Source organism: Aotus nancymaae, unplaced genomic scaffold (assembly GCF_030222135.1).
Source record: "Aotus nancymaae isolate 86718 unplaced genomic scaffold, 86718_ANA_hifiasm-v0.15.2.pri h1tg000083l, whole genome shotgun sequence".
Taxonomy (NCBI): Eukaryota; Metazoa; Chordata; class Mammalia; order Primates; family Aotidae; genus Aotus; species Aotus nancymaae.
The window spans coordinates 1730845-1754585 of record NW_026988498.1 but is presented as its reverse complement, the minus strand read 5'-3'; the positions used below and the strand labels follow the sequence as shown (position 1 = coordinate 1754585).

The 23741-nt window shown below is 38.1% G+C and overlaps 1 protein-coding gene and 1 pseudogene across 7 annotated transcripts in view; both read left to right on the top strand.

The window, feature by feature from the left end:
* The window catches only part of LOC105710841 (aldo-keto reductase family 1 member C4), a 37056-nt gene that overhangs the window by 1938 nt on the left and 11377 nt on the right, over positions 1-23741 (top strand). For 2 of the 7 annotated variants that reach the window (XM_021670595.2, XM_064369052.1), the window contains exons 1-7: positions 7086-7581; positions 9983-10150; positions 14869-14985; positions 16558-16635; positions 17079-17201; positions 20897-21006; positions 21275-21440. In XM_021670595.2, the coding sequence (XP_021526270.1) occupies positions 7498-7581; positions 9983-10150; positions 14869-14985; positions 16558-16635; positions 17079-17201; positions 20897-21006; positions 21275-21440 (846 nt within the window). In that variant the 5' untranslated portion in view covers positions 7086-7497. Of the gene's footprint in view, positions 1-1102; positions 1224-2762; positions 6906-6951; positions 7582-9982; positions 10151-14868; positions 14986-16557; positions 16636-17078; positions 17202-20896; positions 21007-21274; positions 21441-23741 lie in introns of those variants that run through there. The other 5 variants (XM_064369053.1, XM_021670593.2, XM_021670594.2 and 2 more) reach the window with 5 other exon arrangements.
* LOC105710837 (ADP-ribosylation factor-like protein 4A) lies at positions 17217-18556 on the top strand (annotated as a pseudogene).

The following is a 23741-nucleotide window of genomic DNA, read 5'->3' as shown; positions in this document are numbered from 1 at the left end:
GTCCTGCTTTTTCTTAATCCTCAAATATTTGTTCTTTACCCTTTAGATAGTGAAGCTCCCAAAATCCTCTTTGAAAAAAATTCAGTTCAAAGATCTTACTGTGATTTGCATTTTTCTTTCTGAGGTATGTCCTCAACCTTGCCAAATTAAACCTCGAATAGATTGATATCTGCCTCAGTGATTTTTGGTTTACAATAAGATCGATTACTTATTTGAGGCACATGAGTGTTATTGCTGACTCAAGGACACCCCGCATCTCTCCTCCCCACTTCTTATTCTTACTTTCCTCCTTCCCTGCTTCTCCCCTTCTCTCTATCCCCTTTACAACTGAACATTCCCCTGAGATTGTATACAATCTGGGAAAAGTTTGAATTCTTGTCAACCCCACGAACCCACGCTCTTCAGGCAGAAGCCCCGACATAGCAGCCATCTAGTCCCTTGAGCCTCGTGAAGCCAGAGGACTCAAACCTGATCATTGGAGGAAATGCTGAGTAGAAAGAAACAAGAAGAGGAGGGGAGTTTCAAGCCCGATCTCTCTGTGGTACAAGAGTAGTTGAGACTTGGCAGCTTCACCGATCCAGGGAGAAGCTTAATGCAGGGGTGGAGACCCCACGTAGATTCTCTGCTTAGGCAATGCTAAGAAGAAATGTGGGATCAGAAGTTTCCATGGAGTTTCTGCCCAGTGGAGACGTGGGAGCAGGACCACAGCCCTCCAGACCCCAGAATCACATAGCCATTGGCAGCTTGAAAATTCTGCCTGGAAAAGCCACAGGCATAGAACTCCAACCTGTGAGAGCAGCCACATGGGGTGTGCCCAGCAAAGCCATGGGGACAGGGCTGCCTAAATACTTGAGAGCTGACCCTTGCACCAACCAGGTGCCCAGGATGTGGGACGTAAAATCAACAGAAATTATTTGAAACTTTGAGGTTTAATGTCTGCCTTGCTGGGATTCTGACTTCTGTAGGTCCTGTTTCCCCTGACCTTACCCACACCTTTTTTTCTTTTTTTGTTAATTTTTTCCCTTTTGGAAAAGGAATGTTTACCCACAACTGATTATATTTTTGTACTTTGAAAGTAAATAACTTGTTTTTGACTTCACAGGCTCAAAACTGGCAGGAACCTTGAATCTGAGATGAACTTTTGTAGTTTGGAATTTTAAGTTGGTGCTGGACCAAGTTACAAGTTTTTGGAACTATTGGGATGAAATGGATACATTTTGCATGTAAGAAGGATGTGAGGTTCATGGGCCAAGGGCAGAATGCTGTAATTGGCATATTTGACCCTCCAAACCATATGCTGTATTCTCAATGTCACTGTTCACTGATGATATGATCGTTTGAAACCCTAAGGACTCCTTCAGAAAGCTCCTAGAACTGATAAAATAATTCAGCAAAGTTTCTGTATACAAGATTGATGTAATCAATAGCTCTTCTATATAGCAACAGCGACCAAGTGGAGAATCAAATCAATAATTTAACCCCTTTTACAATAGCAAAAAAAAGAAAAAAGAAAAAAAAGAAATACTTAGGAATACACCTCACCAAGGACTCAAAAGAACCTCTACAAGGAAAACTACGAAAACTACTGAATGAAATCATAGATGACATGAGCAAACGGAAACACATCCCATGCTCACGGATGGGTAGAATCAATATTGTGAAAATGACCATACTGCCAAAAGCAATCCACAAATGTAATGCAATCACCATCAAAATGCCACCATCATTCTTCATAGAATTAGAAAAAATGATTCTAAAATGTATATGGAACCAAAAAAGAGCCTGCATAGCCAAAGCAAGACTAAGCAAAAAGAACAAAGCTGGAGGCATCACCCTACCTGATTTCAAACTATACTATAAGGCCATAGTCACCAAAATAGCATGGTACTGTTTTGGTACAAAAATAGGCACATACACCAGCGGAACAGAACAGAAAACCTAGAAATGAACCCAAATACAGCCAAATGATCTTTGACAAAGCAAACAAAACATAAAGTGGGGAAAAAAGACACCTTTTTCAACAAACGGTTCTGGGATAACTGGCTAGCGACAGGGAGGAGAATGAGACTGGATCCTCATCTCTCACCTTACAAAAAAATCAACTCAAGATAAATTAAGGACTTAAACCTTAGACCTGAAACTACAGAAATTCTAGAAGATAACATTGGAAAAACCCTTCTAGACGTTGGCTTAGGCAAGGATTTCGTGACCAAGAGCCCAAAACTAAATGCAATAAAAGCAAAGAAAGTAGCCGGGACCTAATTAAAGTAAAGAGCTTTTGCATGGCAAAAACAAAAACAAAAACAGCAGAGTAAGACAACCCATACAGTGGGTCGTTATATTGAATAGTTTTCCAAAACTATTCAAAGGTATCGTATATAGAGTCACTAATTTCCTGGCCTTTCATGAATTGTGGAGTATGGTAATGTGAGTAGTTTATGCATCTCCAAAAACAGTTCATATTGTAAACAGTACTTTCTATATTATTGGAAATAGAATCTTTAGTATATTCAAGTTTGATTAGGTTAGAGTGGTCATTCCATAAACCCAAAATGAATTCAGAAAACTCAGTATAAATTCTGTTCCTTTAAAACTACTTCTGCTGTCAAAATCAATATGGTTATAATTTTCCAAAGAAATACAAATCTAAAATGTATATATATATAGATATAGATATATATGACTAAATATTTATATCTAAATATATAATATGTTTATATTAGAATACATATTATATATTTATATTTAAATATATAATATATGTTTATATTAGAATACATATTATGTATTTATATTATATTAGAATATATATTCTAGATATATAATATATGTAGTATATGTTAGATCCATACATACACATGTATATATATATATATACAAGTATATGTGTGTGTGTGTGTCATCTCATAGGTAAATCTGTGAAATCTATCTATCTATCTATCTATATAAATGTAGGAGCAGGAACACATTTGAGGGATTGCCTCATTTCAGTTTTGTTTTCTGCAAATTGCTACCACAAGCTGTAGAACCATGAATACCAGTGCCATGGCCTCTTCCAACTGTGAAGGCCTGAAATCAGGGGAGTCACCAAAGTATCCTCCAGTCTAAGACTGAAAGCCTGAGAAGCTGGGGGCCACTGATCAAAGACCTAGAGTTCAAAGATCAGAGGGCCTGGAATTCTGATGTCCAGGGGTAGAAAAAGGTGAGTGTCCCAGCTTCAGAAGAGAGAGAGCAAGCTCACCTTTCCTCTGCTTGTTTATCAGAAACCTCAGCCAATAGAAGGGTTGTTTCCCACACTGAGTGAGGGAAAATGTTTTTCAGTTGGTCCTTTGATTCAAATGTCAATATGATCCAGAATAATCCTCATAGATACACCCAGAAATAATACCCGACCAGGTATTGGCATACCACTTAATCCAATCCAGTTGACACCTAAAATTAACCATTACACTTGATATATTCTTTATAAATTGACCCATTCATGAACACAGTATACCTCATTTTGTTATGATTCACTTTTTCGTCCTTCAAAGATACTGAATTTTTTATAAGAATTGAGCATTTGTAGCAACCCTGCATTGAGCAAGCCTGTTAGCACCATTTGTCCAATAGCATATGTTCACTCTGTGCCTTTTCCCCACATTTCAGTAATTTTTGCAATATTTCAGACTTTCGCTGTATTATTGTATCAGCTATGGTAATCTCTGATCTGTAATCTTGATGTTACTATTATACTTGTTTTGGGATACCCCAAACTGTACCCATGTACGGCAGTGAAGGCAATAGATAATTGTGTGCCTTCTGACTGCTTCAGTGACAGGCGGTTCCCCTATCTCTTTCCCTCTGTTCAGGCCTTCCTATACCCTAAGACACAACAGTATTAAAACCAGGTCAAATTGTAACGTTACAATGGCCTCTAAATGTTCATGTGAAAGAATGAATAGCATATCTTTCACTTAAGCACAAAAGCTACATATGATTAAGCTTATTGAGGAATATATGTTGAAGGCTGAGGTAGGTTGAAAGCTAGGTCTATTGTGTTAATTCTTAGCCAAGTTTTGAATGCAAAGGAAAAGTTCTTTAAGGAAACTGCGATGCTACTTCAGTGAATACGAAATGATTAGAAACCTAAACAGCTTTACTGCTGATAAGGAGAAAGTTTTAATGATATGGATAGAAGATCAACCAGCCGCAACGTTCTCTTAAGCCGAAGCCTAATCCAGAAGATGACCTTAACTTTCTTCAAGTGTATGAAGGCTCATAGAGGTGAGGATGCTGTGGAGAAAATGTTGGAATCTAGTAGAGGTTGGTTCATGAGGTTGAATAAAATAAGCCATTTCCATAACATAAAAGTACAAAATAAAGCAGCAAGTTCTGATGGAGAATCTGCAGCAGGTTAACCAGAAGATTTATGTAAGATCATTAATGAAAGTGACTACAATAAACAATAGATTTTAAATGTAGATGAAAGGGCCTTGTATCAAAAAAGGTGCCATCTAGGACTTTTATACCTAGAAGGAAGTCCATGCCTAGCTTCAAAAGACAGGCTGACTCTCTTGTTAGGAGCTAATGTGCCTGGTGATTTCAAGATGAAACCAATGCTTTTTTATAATTTCAAAACCATGCTCTATAAATAGAGTAAAAAAGCCTGTCTTACAGCATAGCTCTTTGTAGCATGGTTAATGAATATTTTGATTTAAAATAAAAAGCAGTGGTTGAAACATACTGCTCAAAAATAAAAAGAGATTCCTTTAAAAAATTATTGCTCAATGACAGTGCACCTTGTTAACAAAGAGTTCTAATGCAGAGGTACAAAAAGATTACTTTTGTTTTTATTCACAACATTTATTCTTCAGTACATGGATAAAAGACCAATTTTAACTTTCAAATCTTGTTGTTCATAAAATACATTTCAATCAGTTATAGCTGCTACAGATAGTGATTCTTGTGATGAATCCAGGTAAAGTAAATGGAAAACCCTCTGGAAAGAATTCAGCATTCTGAATGCCATCATGAACACTTGTAATTCATAAGAAAATGTCAAAATATCAACATGAACGCAAGTTCAGAAAAAGTTAGTTAGAACTCTGATGGATGATTTTAAGGGGGCTAAGGATTTGGTAACTGCAGATGTCATGAAAATAGCAAGAGAAATAGAATGAGAAGTAGAGCCTAAATATGTGACTGAATTGTAATCTCATGATAAAGCTTTAACAACTTAAGAGTTCCTTCATATAAATGCACAAAACGTTGTTTCTTGGGTTGAAATCTACTCTTTTCTTAACCATTGTGGATGGTGAACATGCTGTGAATATTGCTTCAATGACAACAAAGGATTTAAAGTATTAGGAAAAGATAGTTGGTGAAGGAGTGGCTGGGTTACAGAGAACTGACTTCAACTCTCAGAGAAGTTCTACACTGTGTGAAACGCTGTCAAACAACATTGCACACTACAGAGAAATCCATCATGAAAGAAGTCAGCCAATGAGGCAGATTTCATTGTTGTATTTTATTGAAGAAATTGCCACAGCCATTTCAGGACTCAGCAACCATGACCCTGATCAGTCAGCAGCAATCAACAGTGAGGGAATAATTTCTAGCAGCAAAAAGATTACATCCTGCTGAAGGTTCAGATAATTGTTAGTATTTTATAACAAAAAATGTTTAAATTAAGGTATGTACGTTGTTTCCTTAGACAGATACTATTGCTCAACTAAATATATTAAAGAATAGTGCAAACATAATTTTTATATACAGTTGAAACAAAAAAATTTATGTGATTCATTTTATTGTGGTATTTGCTTTATGCTGGTGGTCTGGAACCCCACCTTTAATTTATATAAAATATGCCTATGTTTTATCTCTTGTCAGACTTCTTGACTACATTTGATATTTTTCTCATTTTAGTATAGCTATCACAACTCTTCTTTGGTTACTATTTTCATAAAATACCTATTTCTGTCTTTCATGTTCACACTATGTCCTCATCTGAAGTGAGTTTCTAGTTCATAACATATAGTTGCATCTTGGATTTTTAAAAACCCATTCTGCAAATCTTCTTTTTGATGTGAAAATTTAAGCCATTTCATTTAATGTACAGTTATGAAACACATAACAACACACCTTAAGACATCATTTTACACCAGTCAGAATGGCTATTCCTAAAATGTCAAAAAAACCAACAGATATTGGTGTGGATTCCTCAGAGATGTTAATCATGGCTCATTCAAACTGGAGTACAGTGGTGCAATCTCAGCTCACTGTAGCCTCTGCCTCTTGGGTTCAAATGATTCTCCTGCCTCAGCCTCCTGAGTAGCTGGAATTACAGGCATGCACCGCCGTGCATGGCTAATTTTTGTATTTTTGGTAGAGGCAGAGTTTCATCATGTTGGCCAGGCTGGTCTTGAACTCTTGATTTCAAGTGATCCACTCACCTCAGCCTTCCAAAGCGCTGGAGGTCTGAGCCAACACGTCTTGGCCCAATGATTATGTTCAATCTTCCCTCCAAAGGGAGAGACAAGTAAAAATTATGGGATGTGAGGATTATTCGCCAATTTACTGTAATTAGTTTCTAGCTTTATGAATAATATTTAACAGAATCACAAATTATATAAAAGAGTTACCAGTTTTTTTGGGAAGTTACTTTTGATAGTTTCTTACAAAACTGGATGAAAGATACAAATACTATAAGGCAGTGTTTGTTTGCATATTGCAAATAATGTCCAAAGACCAAACATTGTTAATAATTAATATTCCAATAAACATTATGTCAGGATTTCTGTGTTTTCTTTTTCCTTTGAGCCCTTGCCAGGATTACAACACCATTAGGACTGCATTTCCTTTAGGAATGAATATTCCTTCTACAATGCAAAGAAAAAAAAAACAAAATATTTGCTGAAGAAAAGGTAAAAGGAGAAAGTTCTTTTGGATCTAATGTTTAATTTTTTATTGAGTGTCACTTTTAAAAAAATGCTCATTAGTCATTCCTTTAAATAGCATCTGTGTGAAAGAAAGATGTAAAATGGTTGATCATTTACTTAAAATAAAGATGTGACATCATCATGGCGTGAACAAAAACAAGACTTGTTGCTGGAAGTGTTTTATAGTCTAACATATGATCACTAATCATTCTATAAATATATTGGAGGAATTTTGAGATAGGTAGATAGACAGATGATAGATGATAGATATATAGATGATAGATAATAGCCAGATAGATTCTGGAAGGAAAATTTTACTTCAGCAAGAAATTAATAATTTTACTCTGATTATGTAATAATGTAAGTAAGAATTCTCTTTGATAAAAAACAGGTGAACCGGATTCAATTTTCTTCACAGCTTGTGTAATAGGCTATCACTTGCTTCCTCCTGCATGCCGTTAACCCCAGACGGTGGGCCATGCAGCATTGTCTGCTCATTGTTTATATAACCTGTGAATATAAATGCCGGATGTTAACGAAGGAAACAGGATCTGTTTAGCGAAAGAAGGGACGTGAAATGGATCCCAGATATCAGCGTGTGGAGCTAAATGATGGTCACTTTATGCCTGTATTGGGATTCGGCACCTACGCACCTCCAGAGGTAACATAATCACGTTTTCCGTGTCGTGCATTTAAAAGAGCAAAGCTAGTATAAGCGGAAGATGATCTGGGTTTTAGCTTTGTGTTTCTATGTTATTCTGCGTGACTCACCATGTCTGTTTTACTAGGTCAGAGCTAGTCTACGTTCAAAGAGAAAAGGTAGTCAGTTTTTGTTCTGCACTGAGGTCTGGTCATATGGTCGTGTACTGCTTATTTTTATTTTATGCACTTTTTTTTTTTTGTTCTGTTTATGGGCATCCCCAGCTTTGCAGAATATTTAAAACTCAACAGTGAAGAACGCTGCCTGGCATTTCCTTTGGTAGGATATTGGCTGCAGTGGAATGGTTTCTTTCTTTATTTCTATAATTGAAGAAATTGTTTAGTCTTCCAAGTAGACATGATGGAACAAAATCTTTGTGGTAACAGTGACTAAAGATGGGGTGCATGAAAACGGTTGGAGAGAGTATTGCTGAGCTGTCACGTGGCCTTGGGCATGACAGAGTAATAATTCTGGTCCTGGACTTAATACAATTTCCCACGTACAACTCTCACCTCTAGGAAAATTATGTGACAGGATAAATAACCTTATTTTAAGAAAAAACGAGAACCTCACAAGAGAAATTTTGAATTTTTGGTCCATGTTAACATGCATCAGATTTGCATAAAAATGATAGGGGTGGTCCTCTGACACACAAGTGGACAAAATGGAGACTTTATTTTCTAGACAGAACTATTTCTCCACTGGAAGAAAACTTGAATTCCAAGGCTACTAAGTATGTGAATAGGGACTAGTCACATAAAATTTGTTACTTTTCTCAACTGTACATTGTAAGAATTCATAGAGAGACGTCTTGAAGACCATCGACACTAGCAGTTTACTTTGTAAGCGATTGGCATGAGGGGAAGTAAGGAAATCACAGCACTGAAGCTCCAGCCTTGGTGAACTTGAGTGCCTGCACAGCAAAGAGATCAGCGCTGGTATCAGGGGAAGGCGCTGAGACCTGACATCTGGTCCTTTTTAATATTATTAGAAATAGAAAGCTCCTGAAATACTCGTATTAAAATAGAAAACTGTTCTATGTATGGCTTTGTTGTTTAAAAAAGTTACCTTTCAAATCTTTATCCAAATTTGGTAGAGAAGTCAATAATTTTAAATTTCACTGAAATTATGTCTTTCCTAAAAAGGTTGGCCTTATTTTTTAAGACTAAAGCATACTTTACTATTCCCTGACAGGTTGCAGTTAATTTCTTATGTATAAGTCTACATACTTGGAGTATATGTGTTTTCTCCTAGTATTTAGTTCTGTCATGCAGACAGAATGGCTAATGGCTGTGTAGAAAGAGTCAACGCTATAGACTGTCACCCATAGACGCAGATGTTTTCAAAGTTGGAGCCTGGCTGGTATCTTAGAATTCCTCATCATTTCCTAACTAATAAGGGTAGTGTCTATAATTAACTACTTGTACAAAGTGTGGGGTTTCTGCATATCTGCTTTCTTTACAAGACTGGAAGTTTGGTGTGTGCTATACAGACTGGGTCGATGTAACCAGCACCCAGTTAAAATCTTGGGAATTGAGTCTCCAAATAGCATCCCTTGTAGACATTTCCCCTATGTTGTCAAAATGTGATGCTGGAGGAAGTCAGTGTGTTCTGTGCAGCGTCACTGAGAGGCGAATCACAGGAACTTCACTGTATTCTTCCTGTAGTTCCTTCCATGTGCCTTTTTCCGTGTGTTAATTTTACTATATTAAAAATAATTAGGAGGCTTCTTGTGGTGACTCACACCTGTAATCCCAGCACTTTGGGAGGCTGAGGCAGGTGGATCCGTTGAGTTCAGGAATTTGAGCCTGGGCAACATAGCAACACCCCATACCTACCAAAAATACAAAAATTTAACTGGCATCATGGCGCCCATCTGTAGTCCTAGCTATTTGGGAGATGAGGTGAGAGGATTGCTTCAGCCTGAGATGAAGGGCATGGGGGATTAGGGGGGTGGGGGGTGCAGGGTTTTCAGTTAGCCAAGATTGTGCCACTGTACTCCAACCTGGGTGACAGAGTGAGACTCTGTCTCAAATAATAATAGTAGTAATAAGAATTCTATTTATAACTATAATTTGAGTCTTATTAATTTGTGCAACAAATGACTGAATATGAGGTTGTTCTTGGGAAACTCCATGCTAGTGATCAACCAGGAATTACCTGGGACTGAAAAGGCCCAGGATATCCAAACTTTATTACTAAGCAGGAAAGACTAAAACAAATTGGGATGGGTTTATCACTCCATATATATAACTAACCCAAGATACAAGAATACTGTGATTCTTGTGAAGGTCATTGCTTGTGCCCGAACTACCTGTTGAGCACATTAATCACCAAACACTACTTTTCATTGCTCTTCCAGGTTCCTAGGAATAGAGTTGTAGAGGTCACCAAATTAGCAATAGAAGCTGGTTTCCGCCATATTGATTCTGCATACATTTACAATAATGAGGAGCAGGTTGGACTGGCTATCCGAAGCAAGATTGCAGATGGCAGTGTAAAGAGAGAAGACATATTCTACACTTCAAAGGTACTCTACCTATGATGAGCATGTATGCACGTGCATTTAATGTGATTCTGTGGAGATGACAATTCTGTAACTGGATCTGTAGTTGTAGGAGAATTGTGCGTATTGGTTCCAGTTTATTCACACATATTCATGTATTAAAACTAAAATAAAAGGTGGCAAATGATGGTGTCTTTCTCATCATTGTTGTGTTCAAATTTATTACTTGAAAATCACTTTACTTTTTTGAGCCTCGGGTCAGATCAGTATTTTTTTAATACATTAATTTTTTAATTTCAATGGCTTTTTTGGTACAAGTGGATTTTGGTTACATGAATGAATATTATAGTGATGATTCTGAGATTTAAGCGAGCTGGTCAGATGATCGGTGGACACTGTACTGAATATGCAGGTGTTTTTCACTCACCTTACTCCCAACCTCCTCCAACACTGAGTCCTGAAAGATCATTATATCGCCTGTATGTCTTTACATCCTCATAGCTTAGTTCCCACTTACAAGTGAGAACATATGGTATTTGGTTTTCTATTCCTGAATTACTTAGAATAATGGCCTTAAACTCCATCCAAGTTGCTACAAAAGACATTATTTCAATCCTTTTTACATATACACCATTCTTTGATGTATATATAACACATTTTCATTATTCATGCATTAGTCAATGGACACTTAGGTTGGTTTTATATTTTTGTAATTGTGAATTGCACTGCTGTACACATGTGTGTGCATGTGTCTTTTTCATATAATGACTTCCTTTCTTTTTGGTAGATGCCAGTAGTGGGATTAATGGATCAAATGGTGCAGGTGCGTGATCTTGGCTCACTGCTACAACCTCGGCCTCCCAGGTTAAAGCTATTCTACTGCCACAGGATCCTGAATAGCTGGGATTACAGGCACATGCCACCAAGCCGGGCTAATTTTTGTATTTTTAGTAGAGACTGGGTTTCACCATGTTGGCCAGGCTGGTCTTGAACTCCTGACTTCAAGTGATTCACCCACCTTGGCCTCCCAAAGTGCTGGGATTACAGGTGTGAGCCACCTGTCCAGTCTGATCTTTTGTCTTCATCATCATCTGATTGAGTTAATTCAAAACTCTTGTCTCTGAGCTCTGAAATTCTTTACTTGTTCTAGTCTATTGTTAAAACTTTCTGCATTTTGTTTTTCCCTAAGTGTGTCTTTCATTTCCAGAAGTTCTGATTGGTTTTTCTTTGTAATATCTATCTCTCTGGAAAACTTTTCATTTATATCCTGAATTGTGTTTTAAAAAAAATTTTTAGGTTGTTTTTCATCTTTCTGTGATATCTCCTTGAGTAGCTTAATGATGAACCCCCTGAATTCATTATCTGGTATTTCAAATATTTTATCTTGGTTTAGATCCATTGCTGGGGAGCCTGTGTGATCTTTTGGAGGTGATTTGGGTGACCCCGGGGTTTTTGGGTGACAAAATACTGTTTTGTCATATTACCATAATTACTTTTCTGTTGCCTTCCCATTTTGATAGACTATTTCTATTTTCTTCTGAATTTATTTTTGATATCCCTGCTTAACTTCTTTTTTCCCTTTTAAGGATCTGACTTTAATGTTTGCAGTTTATAATAGCCTAATTGGGTTCTTAGTGCTATTAGGTGTGAAGACATGTGAGTTTCTTGGTTATAGAGAGTCTTTGTATCGTGGCTTCCTCAGATGCTGGTTGTATACTCAGATGCTGGCTATACGCTCAGTGTGTGAGCAAGTTCACTGTCTCCTACGGGGTTGGAATAGCAGCAGCCCCTTGAAGCTTATCTCCTTCTCCTGTTGTGTGCACTTTTTTATTTATTCAATTATTTTCCAGTATTTTATTTATTGAATTTGTTTTGTTTATTGAGTATCCCCTATGCAGGGATACCACCACAGGCCAGTTGAGGTGGATAGAAACCACTTGTAGCTAAAGCAGGTGGATAAATGCAGTACCCAATGTGGTTGGGGGAGCTCTCAATTGGATTTGCTATCTTATCAAGGTGAAGGGTGGAAGCTACCTCAGCTCACATGCCAGGCTGACAGGAAAGCTATGCACCTCCCAGCCTCACCCCTGTCCCAGTGTTCTGGATATTGACATCAGATAGGTACCTCTTTTCATCTACAGAAATGCTGATGTTCCAAGTAGGGAGAAATTGTGAATCTTTCTAATGCAAGCCTGAACCTAGGGAGCACTCCTCTGTGAGGATGCAGTCATTCTAAAGTGCTCCAGAAAAGTTGTATATAGGTGTACTCATGCAGAGCTTCTTTAGGAGAAGCGCTGCTATGTCTGCATTGATGGACAAGAGGGGAGATAAGACCCCTTCTCCAACACTCTTCATGAGCATTAAGGCCACTTGACAGTTGTTAGTAGAGGTTTAGACTTTCCCTACTGAATCTAGCACTGAAAGTGTGTCTCTGCTGAAAGAAACTTACCACCAGTGTAAAGATCTGGAACTCAAGTCCTGCTATCTGGATTTTTTTGTCTTAAGAGATGTTCTCTCCATGTGATGCTCTTCCCGTTACACTAGGAATAGAAGATCCTGGCAGCCAGACTACAGTGATTTATTGCTATTGCTCTTCTGGGTCTAGCGACCCAGTGGGGTTGCCCCACTGTGGGCTAGTGCTGGGGAATATTGGCAAGAGTTCCCATGATGTGACCTGTCTTCATGTTTCCCAGCAGTGGGTATTAGTGCCAGCTCTCATGAGGGTGTCAGGGAAGTGACGTAGACTCTGTGAGATTCCTTGGTTACAGATAGTCATTTTGTGCTGGCTTTCTCAAATGCTGGTTATAATAGTAGTGAATATGTCTCATGGACAGACTCAGGATTTCTGGTTAGCCAGGTAGTTGCAGGCAATGGGGACAGCTGAGATTACAAACAAGTTTTCTCCTTCCTGGGTGCAGTGTTATTCCACCTAGGGATGCTGTAATGGACTGTGTTGGTTGGCCTCCAGCCAAGAGATGGCACTTGCAAAAGAATACCAGCTGTGAGATTTGAGCTTGCCCTATGTTGCCCTAGGGAGGTATTTCGGCTTCTCAGGTGATGGGCAGGGTCACAGAGTTCCCAAAAGTTTATGTCCTTTGTGTTAAGCTACCAGGGTGGGTGGAGGGGCACAACCGGGTTGTGTCAGGGTTAGGCAGGTCTGCATTCTGACTCTCCTGGAGTGGAGCTAGCCACAGCTGCTATGAGGGCCAGGAGATGGTTCTCAGACCAGTGAGGTAATGTTCCAGAGGGGAGTATAACTGCCTCTGCTTCACAGACGCTTTCACACAGGGAGTGGGGACAGCAGGTGGCAGTAAGCCTCATTGAGATCCCACACAGTTTGCAAGGCAGACCTCAGTTCCACAGTGCTCTGTTGCCCAGGCTGCTGGAGTGCAGATATTACAAGCACTGAACTAAGTTCCAGGCAGCCTGTGCTCAGAACTCAGAACTGCTCTGGGCCAAAAGTTTTTCTGTGGAGATAGCAGCTGTGGCTTTGAAGCTACACCCCTCCTCATCCACCTGCGAGACTGAGCACCAGGCTTCTGCATTTGTATCTGCAGCACACTTCTTGCTTGTCTTCAGGGTTCTAGCCAAAGGAGTCCATCCCCCCACGGAATAATATCATGAAATTCAACTGGGAGCTTCTTTCAATCTGCAACCCCTGCCTGAACTAGTTGGCTGACTTCCCTGATATTCCCTGTGAGATAAAATAAGACATGGCTTCCTTTAGTCCATGCTGGACATTGGGAATGCCTTTGTGGCGCTTGCCACTGCTGCTTCTACTTTATTTCTCACCTCCCTAAATCAGTTCTGGGTCTGGGTAGGGTTAATGCCTTCCCCACGGCCTGGATTTTCAGATTCCCTGGTAGGAAAGGGATTCTGGAGGCAATTTCTCCCCTTCTCGCACTCTGGGCTCTTTCAGTTTTTCATCTGTCTCACAGTGCAGGCTGCAGCCCGCCACTTCTTTCAGAGGGTCTGTGAATTCTTTCAGTTTTCCTATTAAGTTCCTGCATTGCTTCTTGGAAAAAGGTTTGCAGTGTCAATTTCTATACACTATTCTGTCTTTCCAAGTGGGAGAGACATGCTAACACTGCCTCCAGTTCACAATCTTGGAAAAAAAACCCTCAGATCTGTATGATTTTACACAGACTATAGACTCATGGAGAACTATAATCATATTACAGTTTTTCTTATGTCCTGGATGTTGTTCATCAATATCTTATTATTCTGAATCTCGATTGTCCTTTTCATCAATGTGTGTGTGCTGGGGGAGGGTACAGCATAAGAGAGCCCTATGAGTATTAACAACATATAACTAAAGTGTTTTGAATGGTGTTCAGCAAATGTCATCATGTTAACCGTTATTCTCTTTAGTTTCTAAACAACAGGAATATTTATTATCATCCATTGGGTTCAAAGGATGAGAAAATTAGACAATTCAAGTATTTTGTAAATTCTATCAAACATAAGTCAGATAATGAGCATAATTATTACTTGATATAAATTTTTACCTATTGAAAATGTTAATTCCATTGTTCAGCAATTGTATTAACTATATATGCAATAGACAGAAGCATTTGGATGGATAGGTCAGATCCAAAGAAAACACAACAACAAAGCAAGTATTTGTGGCTCGTGGTCATCAGTTTTCAAGCAGTGGAAAAATGTCTAAATATTAGGTGGAGCAAACTAATACAATTGGCTCATGTTTTTATTCAACACAAATCCTTTATTTTACTCTGCAGCTTTGGTGCACTTTCCGTCGACCAGAGTTGGTCCAATCAGCCTTGGAAAGCTCACTGAAAAAACTTCAACTGGACTATGTTGACCTCTATCTTATTCATTTCCCAGTGGCTCTCAAGGTAGGCAGTTTGTGGGATCAAATCTCTTTCTCTTCTGTTGTCAGCATGACCATCCTTTAACATGATGGTTGAATGAAGCTTCTTCTTAGGAAGATGTAGGCATTATTACATGAGAGCAGAATCCTAAGTATAATGCCTAACCCCTGTTTTATTGAATAAATAGTGAAACCTTCCTTCTCTAACGTATAATGACAACAGAAGACAGTACATCGACCTCAAAGCCTCTGCCTCAAAAACTCAATAAAATAACAATAGCCACCTTCAAGGCCGTATCTTTTTTTTTTTTTTTTTTTTTTTGAGACAGAGTCTTGCTCTGTCGTCAGGCACCAGGCTGGAGTGCAGTGGTGAGATCTCAGCTCACTGCAGCCTCCGCCTCCCGGGTTCAAGCAATTCTCCTGCCTCAGCCTCCCAAGTAGCTGGGACTACAGGCGCACGCCACCACGCCCAGCTAATTTTTTTGTATTTTTAGTAGAGACAGGGTTTCACTATGTTGACCAGGATGGTCTTGATCTCTTGACCTCGTGATCCACCCGCCTCATCCTCCCAAAGTGCTGAGATTACAGGTGTGAGCCACCGCGCCCAGCCTCAAGGCCGTATCTTAATTGGGTTCCTGAGTCTATCTCTTAGGAAGTTCACAGATACAGAGATCCATGCAGCTGTGGTGTCCAAAAAGCTACTGCACAGGTAGTGCACAGTGTGTTTCCATCATCTCTCCTCATTTTAAGCAGAAATAGATTTGGTGGAACTTACTCTGGGTGAGTCTTAAACTGGAAACCTTCATTGGGACCTGAGAATCTTTGCCTTTTTCAGTGATGATTCCTTCACAGTGGAGTTTGCAGCTTTGCTTAGTCATGAATTTCTGTGTTGTGCATAACTTTTAATTTAAATTTATAGAAAACAACTCAGGCTGATTTATTTAAAAGAGTTTATTCCATGATACAATTGGATCTGACACAGCCTCTATAAATGTAGCCTTTTCTCCATCATTATCTATGCACTCCAAGAGGATTTCTGGATTTTTTCCAGCCTTTTTCATTGGTGTCAATGATAGCTTTGAAATAGCTAAAGGCTCATGGTGATTAACATAAGAGAGCCTCTCTCAGTCTTACCACTTTCCTATTAATATTGAAAAGAACTTCATTTGACCATGTTCAGTTTATGATCCTGCCCATCGACTATCAAGTTTTCAGGGGGATAAGAAGCTCTTATTGTGTCGCCTGGGTCTAAAGTACAGTTCTTTATTGCTGGATATCAAGGGCTTTTCCGGTCAGTGAGAGGCGTTTTCCCAGAGGAAATTATGAGAGCAGACAAAAGTCACCTGTGAAACCCCGTTAGATCCTGTAAAATGGTTATGTATTAACACATAATGATAGAAGTAGGAGATTAAGGGAAGCCTGTCTCCTAAAGACGTTCCTTAAAATTCCATATGTGAAACATTTTGCCCACATCATTTTCTAGAACATTGCAGCACCTATCTCATGGTGGAGTATTATCCTAAAATGTACCTGGGAGCATGCCTATGGCTGGAGAAGTTGAATTGTGACATAATTAAAATGACTGTTTCTACTTCAGCCAGGTGAGGACCTACTGCCAAAAGATGAAAATGGAAAAGTAATATTCGACACAGTGGATCTCTGTGCCACGTGGGAGGTGAGTGCTTGGAGGACGGAGCACAGAAAAGGAAGACAAGAAGGGGTAAACCTGTTTCCCAGCTTCCATGTGTGAGAAGGGAATATGCACCATTGGATCTAGAAATTAAGGAGCTTGACAAAGGAAGTTTTGCTGAGTGGTAGGTAGGGAAGAACACATGACTGAAAAAGAATAGAGAGAAATGAAGGAGACAAATTGGGGACAAGGAAGACAGGTATTCCCCATCCTCCATGTGCATTTATCTCTCTAGTTTCCTAAAGAGGACACAGAAATTCTTCCTGTTGCCGTCACTATCCTTTTCTGTTATCTGTTGTAATTTTCCTCTTGAGAATCGGTGAGATTTTCATTGTCATCTCTTAACAGTTGTTAACAGCTCTGTCTTGCATTTATCATAATCTGCAGCCAACTGTACAAATGATTCCTCACAACCTCTTTCTCCTCAGGCCATGGAGAAGTGTAAGGAGGCAGGGTTGGCCAAGTCCATCGGGGTGTCCAACTTCAACCGCAGGCAGCTGGAGATGATCCTCAACAAGCCGGGGCTCAAGTACAAGCCCGTCTGCAACCAGGTGAGCGCCCTCAGCCTCCTCTCCTTTCTCATCCCAATGCCCATCTTCCTGTCCTGCTGCCTGGCTTCCATTTGTGCTGTTCTACTTACCTTTGTGAAATGGAAGATTCTAGAAAGCAAAGCCTCCGTGTAGAAGAACATGGAAGACCCTTAATTGTACATCTCCTTCGAGAAGTCTCAGTGAAAAAGGTACAGAGACCTTCATGCTGAATTGTGTGTAACATTTTGGGATATAAATTTTATCAAGGAGGACTGAAATGGTCAATCAGAACGCAGGGAGAAGGTGGACTCATCTCTAAGCTCTGAAAGACCACCAGATAGTGGCTGCATAAAGATGATTTGGAGCAAAATGTGTATAATTATAGAGGCCATGAAAACATCGAATAAGCAGTAAATAAGGACCGTGAGAATAAGAGAAGATAGGTACTATGGGTTTAAATGGGGTTTAGATGTTTGAATGCCTTTTCTTGGTATCTCTGCTTTCAGTTATTGAACAAGTACACAAAATTAACTGGAAACAATGAAAGTCATCTAAGTTAAGAGGAAGTCACCTGTTTATGAGGGCTCCTTGGAGAGAGAAGCTGAAAGGACATGGGGTGCTACCCCCACCCCTGACTCGTATAGAAAAGCCTGCCAATGTGTCCTCATTTAGACTCCAATATGGAGTCTTATAGTGGAATCACCTAGGAAGAGAAGTTCTAAAGCACAAAAACAGAAAGTATTTCAATTTGGAACACATTTGCAGCTGGTAATGGGGAATGGACTCTCAGCCTAAACTACTGTCCTGTTCAGCCTGTGTTCATTTCAGTCCTTCCACATTGTTATTTGGTGTTTGGACTATCCTGATAAAACAACTGTCTTATTCAGACTGCTATTCAATAAATTTGTAAATACCGTACCTACCAAAGGCTTTACCACTGAGAAAATTAAGATAACCTTGGCAGATTCTAAGACAGTCACTTTTCACTCCTGGGATGTAGGTGGTCAGGAGAAATGAGTGATGCTGTAGAAGCCATATGCCAGATGCACAGATGCATTGTGTTTGCTGTGGGCTCTGTTGATGATGACAGCGGGGGAAAATCCAAAACTGAGCTTTATGAAATAACTAGGATATAAGAAAATCAAGATGTCTCTGTACATATGGGTGCTAAGAAACTAGACTTGAGGAACTCGTCTCTCTCAGAAATTGAGAAATTGTTAGCAACGGTTGAACTGAGCTCATTAATTCCTTGGCATTTGCAGCCTATCTGTGCAATCATAAGACATGAAATAAAGGAAGGACTTGGTAAACTCCATGATATGATATTTAAAAGAAGAAAACTGTTGCAGTAACAGAAAAAGAAATATGAATATTAATGCCTTATACATATATGTGGAATAAATTTTCTCTGGTTTGATTTTGATAAATGGAACTATGACCTGGTTTTCCTGTATGCCTTCCTGGGTGCTACTAAAGCTTCGTCTCATTGAAGAATCAGATGCTTAACTTTGTGGCTTTGTGGAAGATTCGTAAATGCAATGATGCTTGAAGTCATCTCCTCTCCCTAGCCCACAAATATTTTGTCCTATCATTTTGGAAAGTCAAGCAAGTATAGGAAATGGACCAGAACACAGCTGTGGAAATTTGATGCCAAGTTTGTGAAATAAAACTTTAAAGAGTGACAAAAAGGAAGTTTCCTGTTTATGGAGATAACTAGTTATGATGGAAAAAATCAACACTGAGGAAAATTTAGCAGAACATCGAGCTCACCCTGTGATGGCCCACATCTTATTCTGATGCTCCTCTTTGCCTTCTGTCATCAAATCAACTGCTTAGTCACATCTCTTCTGTGTATAGTTCTGTTTTCTAACTTACATTTTTACAACTTAGAGTCAATGAGTACAGGTCTAGAGTTGAAATATGTAGTATTTAAAATTTATGTACTTGGTAACAGAGCAACACAAAATCAGGATTTTTAATTAAAAAGTTAAGAAATTAATGTGGGCTTAATGTTAACTTTATTTTTTATTATGCTAATTTCCAAATTTATGAAAAATTTGAAGGGATAATACAGGACAGCCACGTTACCATCTATATCCAAAATTGTTGACACTTTGCCAAGCTGACAAATATATAGGCATACATATGTGAGTATATATGCCTGCATGTAGTATTTGTTGAGTTTCTTCAAAGTAAATTGTAATGATCACAGTTCACCTCTACAGACCTTTCAAAGCTGTCATGGGAATGAAGATATTCTCCCAGTAACAGTGCGATTATTATATCTAAGGAAGTAACAACAATACCCTCAAATCATTTAATATCCCATATGTATTGAGATTTCCCATCGTTTTCTTGAAAGGTCTTTTATAACTCTTATTTTTAACTGTAACAGCAGATGAAAAAATTTAAAGGTACCATATAATATAAAAAGATACTAAATACAGAAATTATGCCTAATAAAAGATGTGTACAACCTCTACAGAGAAAATTATAAAACAATGAGAGATGTTAAATAAATGGTAAATAAATGTAAGGTGTGTCATGAAAACCAAAAAAAACCCAAATCCAGTTGGGACTTTCATCTTGTATTTTGATCAGTTAACTTGTTTTTTCAAGTTTTCAGAAGGTAAGTTTCTGTAAATTAGAAGTTATACCTGAATGCTTTATATCATCGAGGTTAAACATTTTTGGTGATAAACTGTCTCTACCTTGCTGTATCCATGAAATTACAGTAGACAGCATGAAATAACAGATTGCTACACAATTAGTGAAGTTAATTTTGATCACTTGGTTAAGTTAATGGTAGCCAGATCTAATCTTCCTAAAGATGTGTTTTCTCCTTTGTATTTCCTGGTAATCTGCCTGGTGATAATTATGAAGAGGGGAAGGTATATTCCACAACAAATTTCCACATAATGATTGAGTGTACGTCAATGATGTTTTAAGTTTTTGTATTGTATTATTATTTTATTATTGTATTTGCTCTTTCTTTGGGGCTTTAAAGCAATTACTTTCAATTTTAACTACCAGTTTTATTATTCTGACTTTACATTTTATTATGAAAAAAAATCACTCACCAGGTCAAGAAAGGAAACAATTATTCCTCTCAGACATGCTAAAAGCTTAACTATTTCCCTTTAATTATTCGTGTCCTGGAAAGAAATTACTGCAAAAATCACCTTAAGTGGAGACAAATATTTTTGCTCTCTTCACCACTCATCACTATGAACCCATGAATTGTTTTTGCTATAATTTATGATTGATTTTACTCATCATTGTTTTTAATGTTCAAATCTATACAAACATTACCAGTGAGATTCCTATGAAACTAAGTCTTTTGTCTTTTAGCCCTGCCCTCAAGAGTCTTTGAAGAAATTCTTATTTTCTGGCATGATTTTATGTCCAAAGCTCAGAATCCTACCCTATAGCAGATCTGGAATTGGCCATATGCACTTCTAGTGGTCAAACGTAGTTAGATACCAGATCTGGTTTATGGAGTTACTTGTGCTCAGAAATGACATTTCTATTTATACTTTTAGGAAACAGCAATATAAAATTTATTTTGATGAAAAAGATCATTACTTAACAGTAATATTCTCAGTTCATCTTTGATGTTACACATTATTTATTCACCTTCTTTAACTTCTAATCTTTTTCATATTAACATAGCTGTTTCATATTATCTGATATTTTGCTATCTTGATCATCTGCAGGTGGAATGTCATCCTTATCTCAACCAGAGCAAACTGCTGGATTTCTGCAAGTCAAAAGACATTGTTCTGGTTGCCCATAGCGCTCTGGGAACCCAAAGACATGAACTATGGTAATAAAAGCAATAGGAAGTTTACCTAAAACACCATTTTGATGGAATATTTTAATTCTATGTTACTCTGTTTCCCGGAATTCATTCTCAGTGAGTCAGGGTAAGGGGAGAATTTGCATTTCTGACGAGATCCCAGGTGAGGCTGCTGTTGTTGTTCAGGGGCCTCACTTGAGGTCTGGTGTAGAATGAACACGTTAGTCTGCTTAGGGAGCCTCCTTCCAAACTGAATCCAGCCTCAGGACTTCAGCATTTCTGGCTTTCCTTCCAGGGTGGATCAGAGCTCCCCAGTTCTTTTGGAGGACTCAGTTCTTTGTGCCATGGCAAAAAAGCACAAGCGATCCCCAGCCCTGATTGCCCTGCGCTACCAGCTGCAGCGTGGTGTTGTGGTCCTGGCCAAGAGCTACAATGAGCAGCGGATCAGAGAGAACGTGCGGGTGAGGAGTTGGGTGGGCATCGGCTCCTGCACAATGTCCTTCACACGTGCTTCTTGTAAGGCGCTCAGGACATCCTTGGACTAAGTCCATTTTCCAGGCATTTCCTATGCAGAAATGCTTTGTGTGCGTGTAAGGGTTTTCTACTCCACCACAGGAGAGGCAGCATGGCTGGAGAGAATCAGGATACAACCCAAACCAGACATTTGAGTTTCAGCATTAAGTTGGCAGTTTATTCTGCATCCCTGTGCTAGGGATATCTGCTTTTCTTCGTTTTCTGAAATGAGGAGCTGGGTCAGGTGTTCTGTAGTCTCCAAATCATTGCAGATTTTTTTTTTCCATGTCCTTATTTACTCAGTATGAATTTCATATATGTATTCTCTTAGAGTTTCCTTTACAGTAGTGCCTGTTGACATCTTTAGGTATTTTTGTTAGGTTGCTTGTCTTTTTCTATGTGTAGAAGACCATAATTATACTAATAAGTAGCGTTAGAAAAGAAAAATCCCTTCAACATAGAGGTTTAATACAAAACCATGTGTTTAGCTAACAATTCTGTGATTTGAAATTTAGCTTAAGTTCTGCCTAAACTCAGTCCAGTCTTTTTGTTCCTGGCTTGGCTCTCATGTGTGTGCAGGGCAGTGAGGCAACTTTGCTTCAGGGTGTCCATGGGACATCTGTCTGGGCGCCTCCCTCTCCTCCATGCAGTTCTTCATCCCCCAGTCATCCAGGCCAGGCTTCACCTCAGCACAAGGCAGTGAGTGGACACATGCAAAGCCTTTACATGTCTAGGTTCAGAGTTGCCACACCATTTCTTCTGGGAAATTCTATCAGCTAATGCAAGTTATAGGACAGACCAGACTTAAGGGATTGGGAAACAGACACCACTTTTTATTAGGAGATGCTTAAAGTCCATATAATCAAGCAAGTGGATTCGGGGACATGGGAAGTATTGGAGGGCATCCTTCTAACTAATCTACCATATATTTTATGATTATATATATATATCCTGGATATTAATTCTTTAGAGATTTTGATGTATTGTTGAAATAACAACTCCCAAAATGTACCCGAGTATTGATTCTTTTCATGGTTTTTTTAACAAAATAAGTTTCTTAACTACTCTTAATGTAGTCAAATTCTTCATGCCTTTTTCTTGTAGTTGATAAATATGATGTATTTTCCTATATTGAAAACATGATGATATTTTACTATATAATTATATAGTAAAATAGTATATATTACATATTAATATATAGTAAAATAATATACTATATTCTTTTAATATATTATAAAATTGATATATTTCCTTATAAGTTGAAATATTCAAATGGAATTGATTTTTTAATATTACACAAAATAAGAATGCAAATGTGCATATACATAATTTTTAATTGGTAATAAAATGTCTTACTACCAATTATTGAAAAGTCCATATTTGCTCACATATCTTGATTATTCATCCTGTCATTAATAATGTCTGTAAGCACTTCTCTGGCATTTCTCCTCTTTTGAAGTGAGTAATTAACATTTCTGTATTGTCTAAATTATGTTGAATAGAAAGTCTTGCCACCATAATGGTACAAGTATTTTTCTGACATATTCTCTTGTATAATAATGTCTTAGCTAGTCTTGAATGAGTGTTCTGTTATATAACATTTAGTATTATCAACTTCAACAAAAAGGTTAATATTTTGGTCTTTGGCTGAAATTGCTATGAAACTTCAGATCAATTTGGTGAGAACTGAGTTATTAACAATATTGCAATTTCAAATTTATGATTATTATATAAATAATCAGTTATTTAAGTGGTATTTTAATATACACTTCAATTAGTTACATAGATTTCTTTAGTAAGGCCTTTGTGTATGCTTTCCTAGATTCATTCATAGAGAACTTATTTTTAATAGCCTTTGGATCACTTTTTCCTTTAAGAATTTTCTAATTTATGAAAATGTCCTAAGAATAATCACAATAAATGCCTCTTCCCTAGATTCATCAATTGTCAAATTGATGATGTTTTAATTCTCTCTCTACCTCTCATTCTCTGTATCGTTATTTCGGAGTATTCCAGTACATTTATTAAGTTATTTAGTGTTATATGTTAACAATTAGTGACATCTTTTTGATATTTAAATTATCTCTGAGTAGTGAGATCTTCTTCAAGCAAGTATTTGTGTTCTTTAAACATGACATTATTAGTATTTGGACAATTACTGTCTTGAATTTTTTGAAAACTTTTTTTTTTTTCACATTGTACTTGTCCATTGAAGATGGAGATGGAAATACAGATGAATATATTTGGAT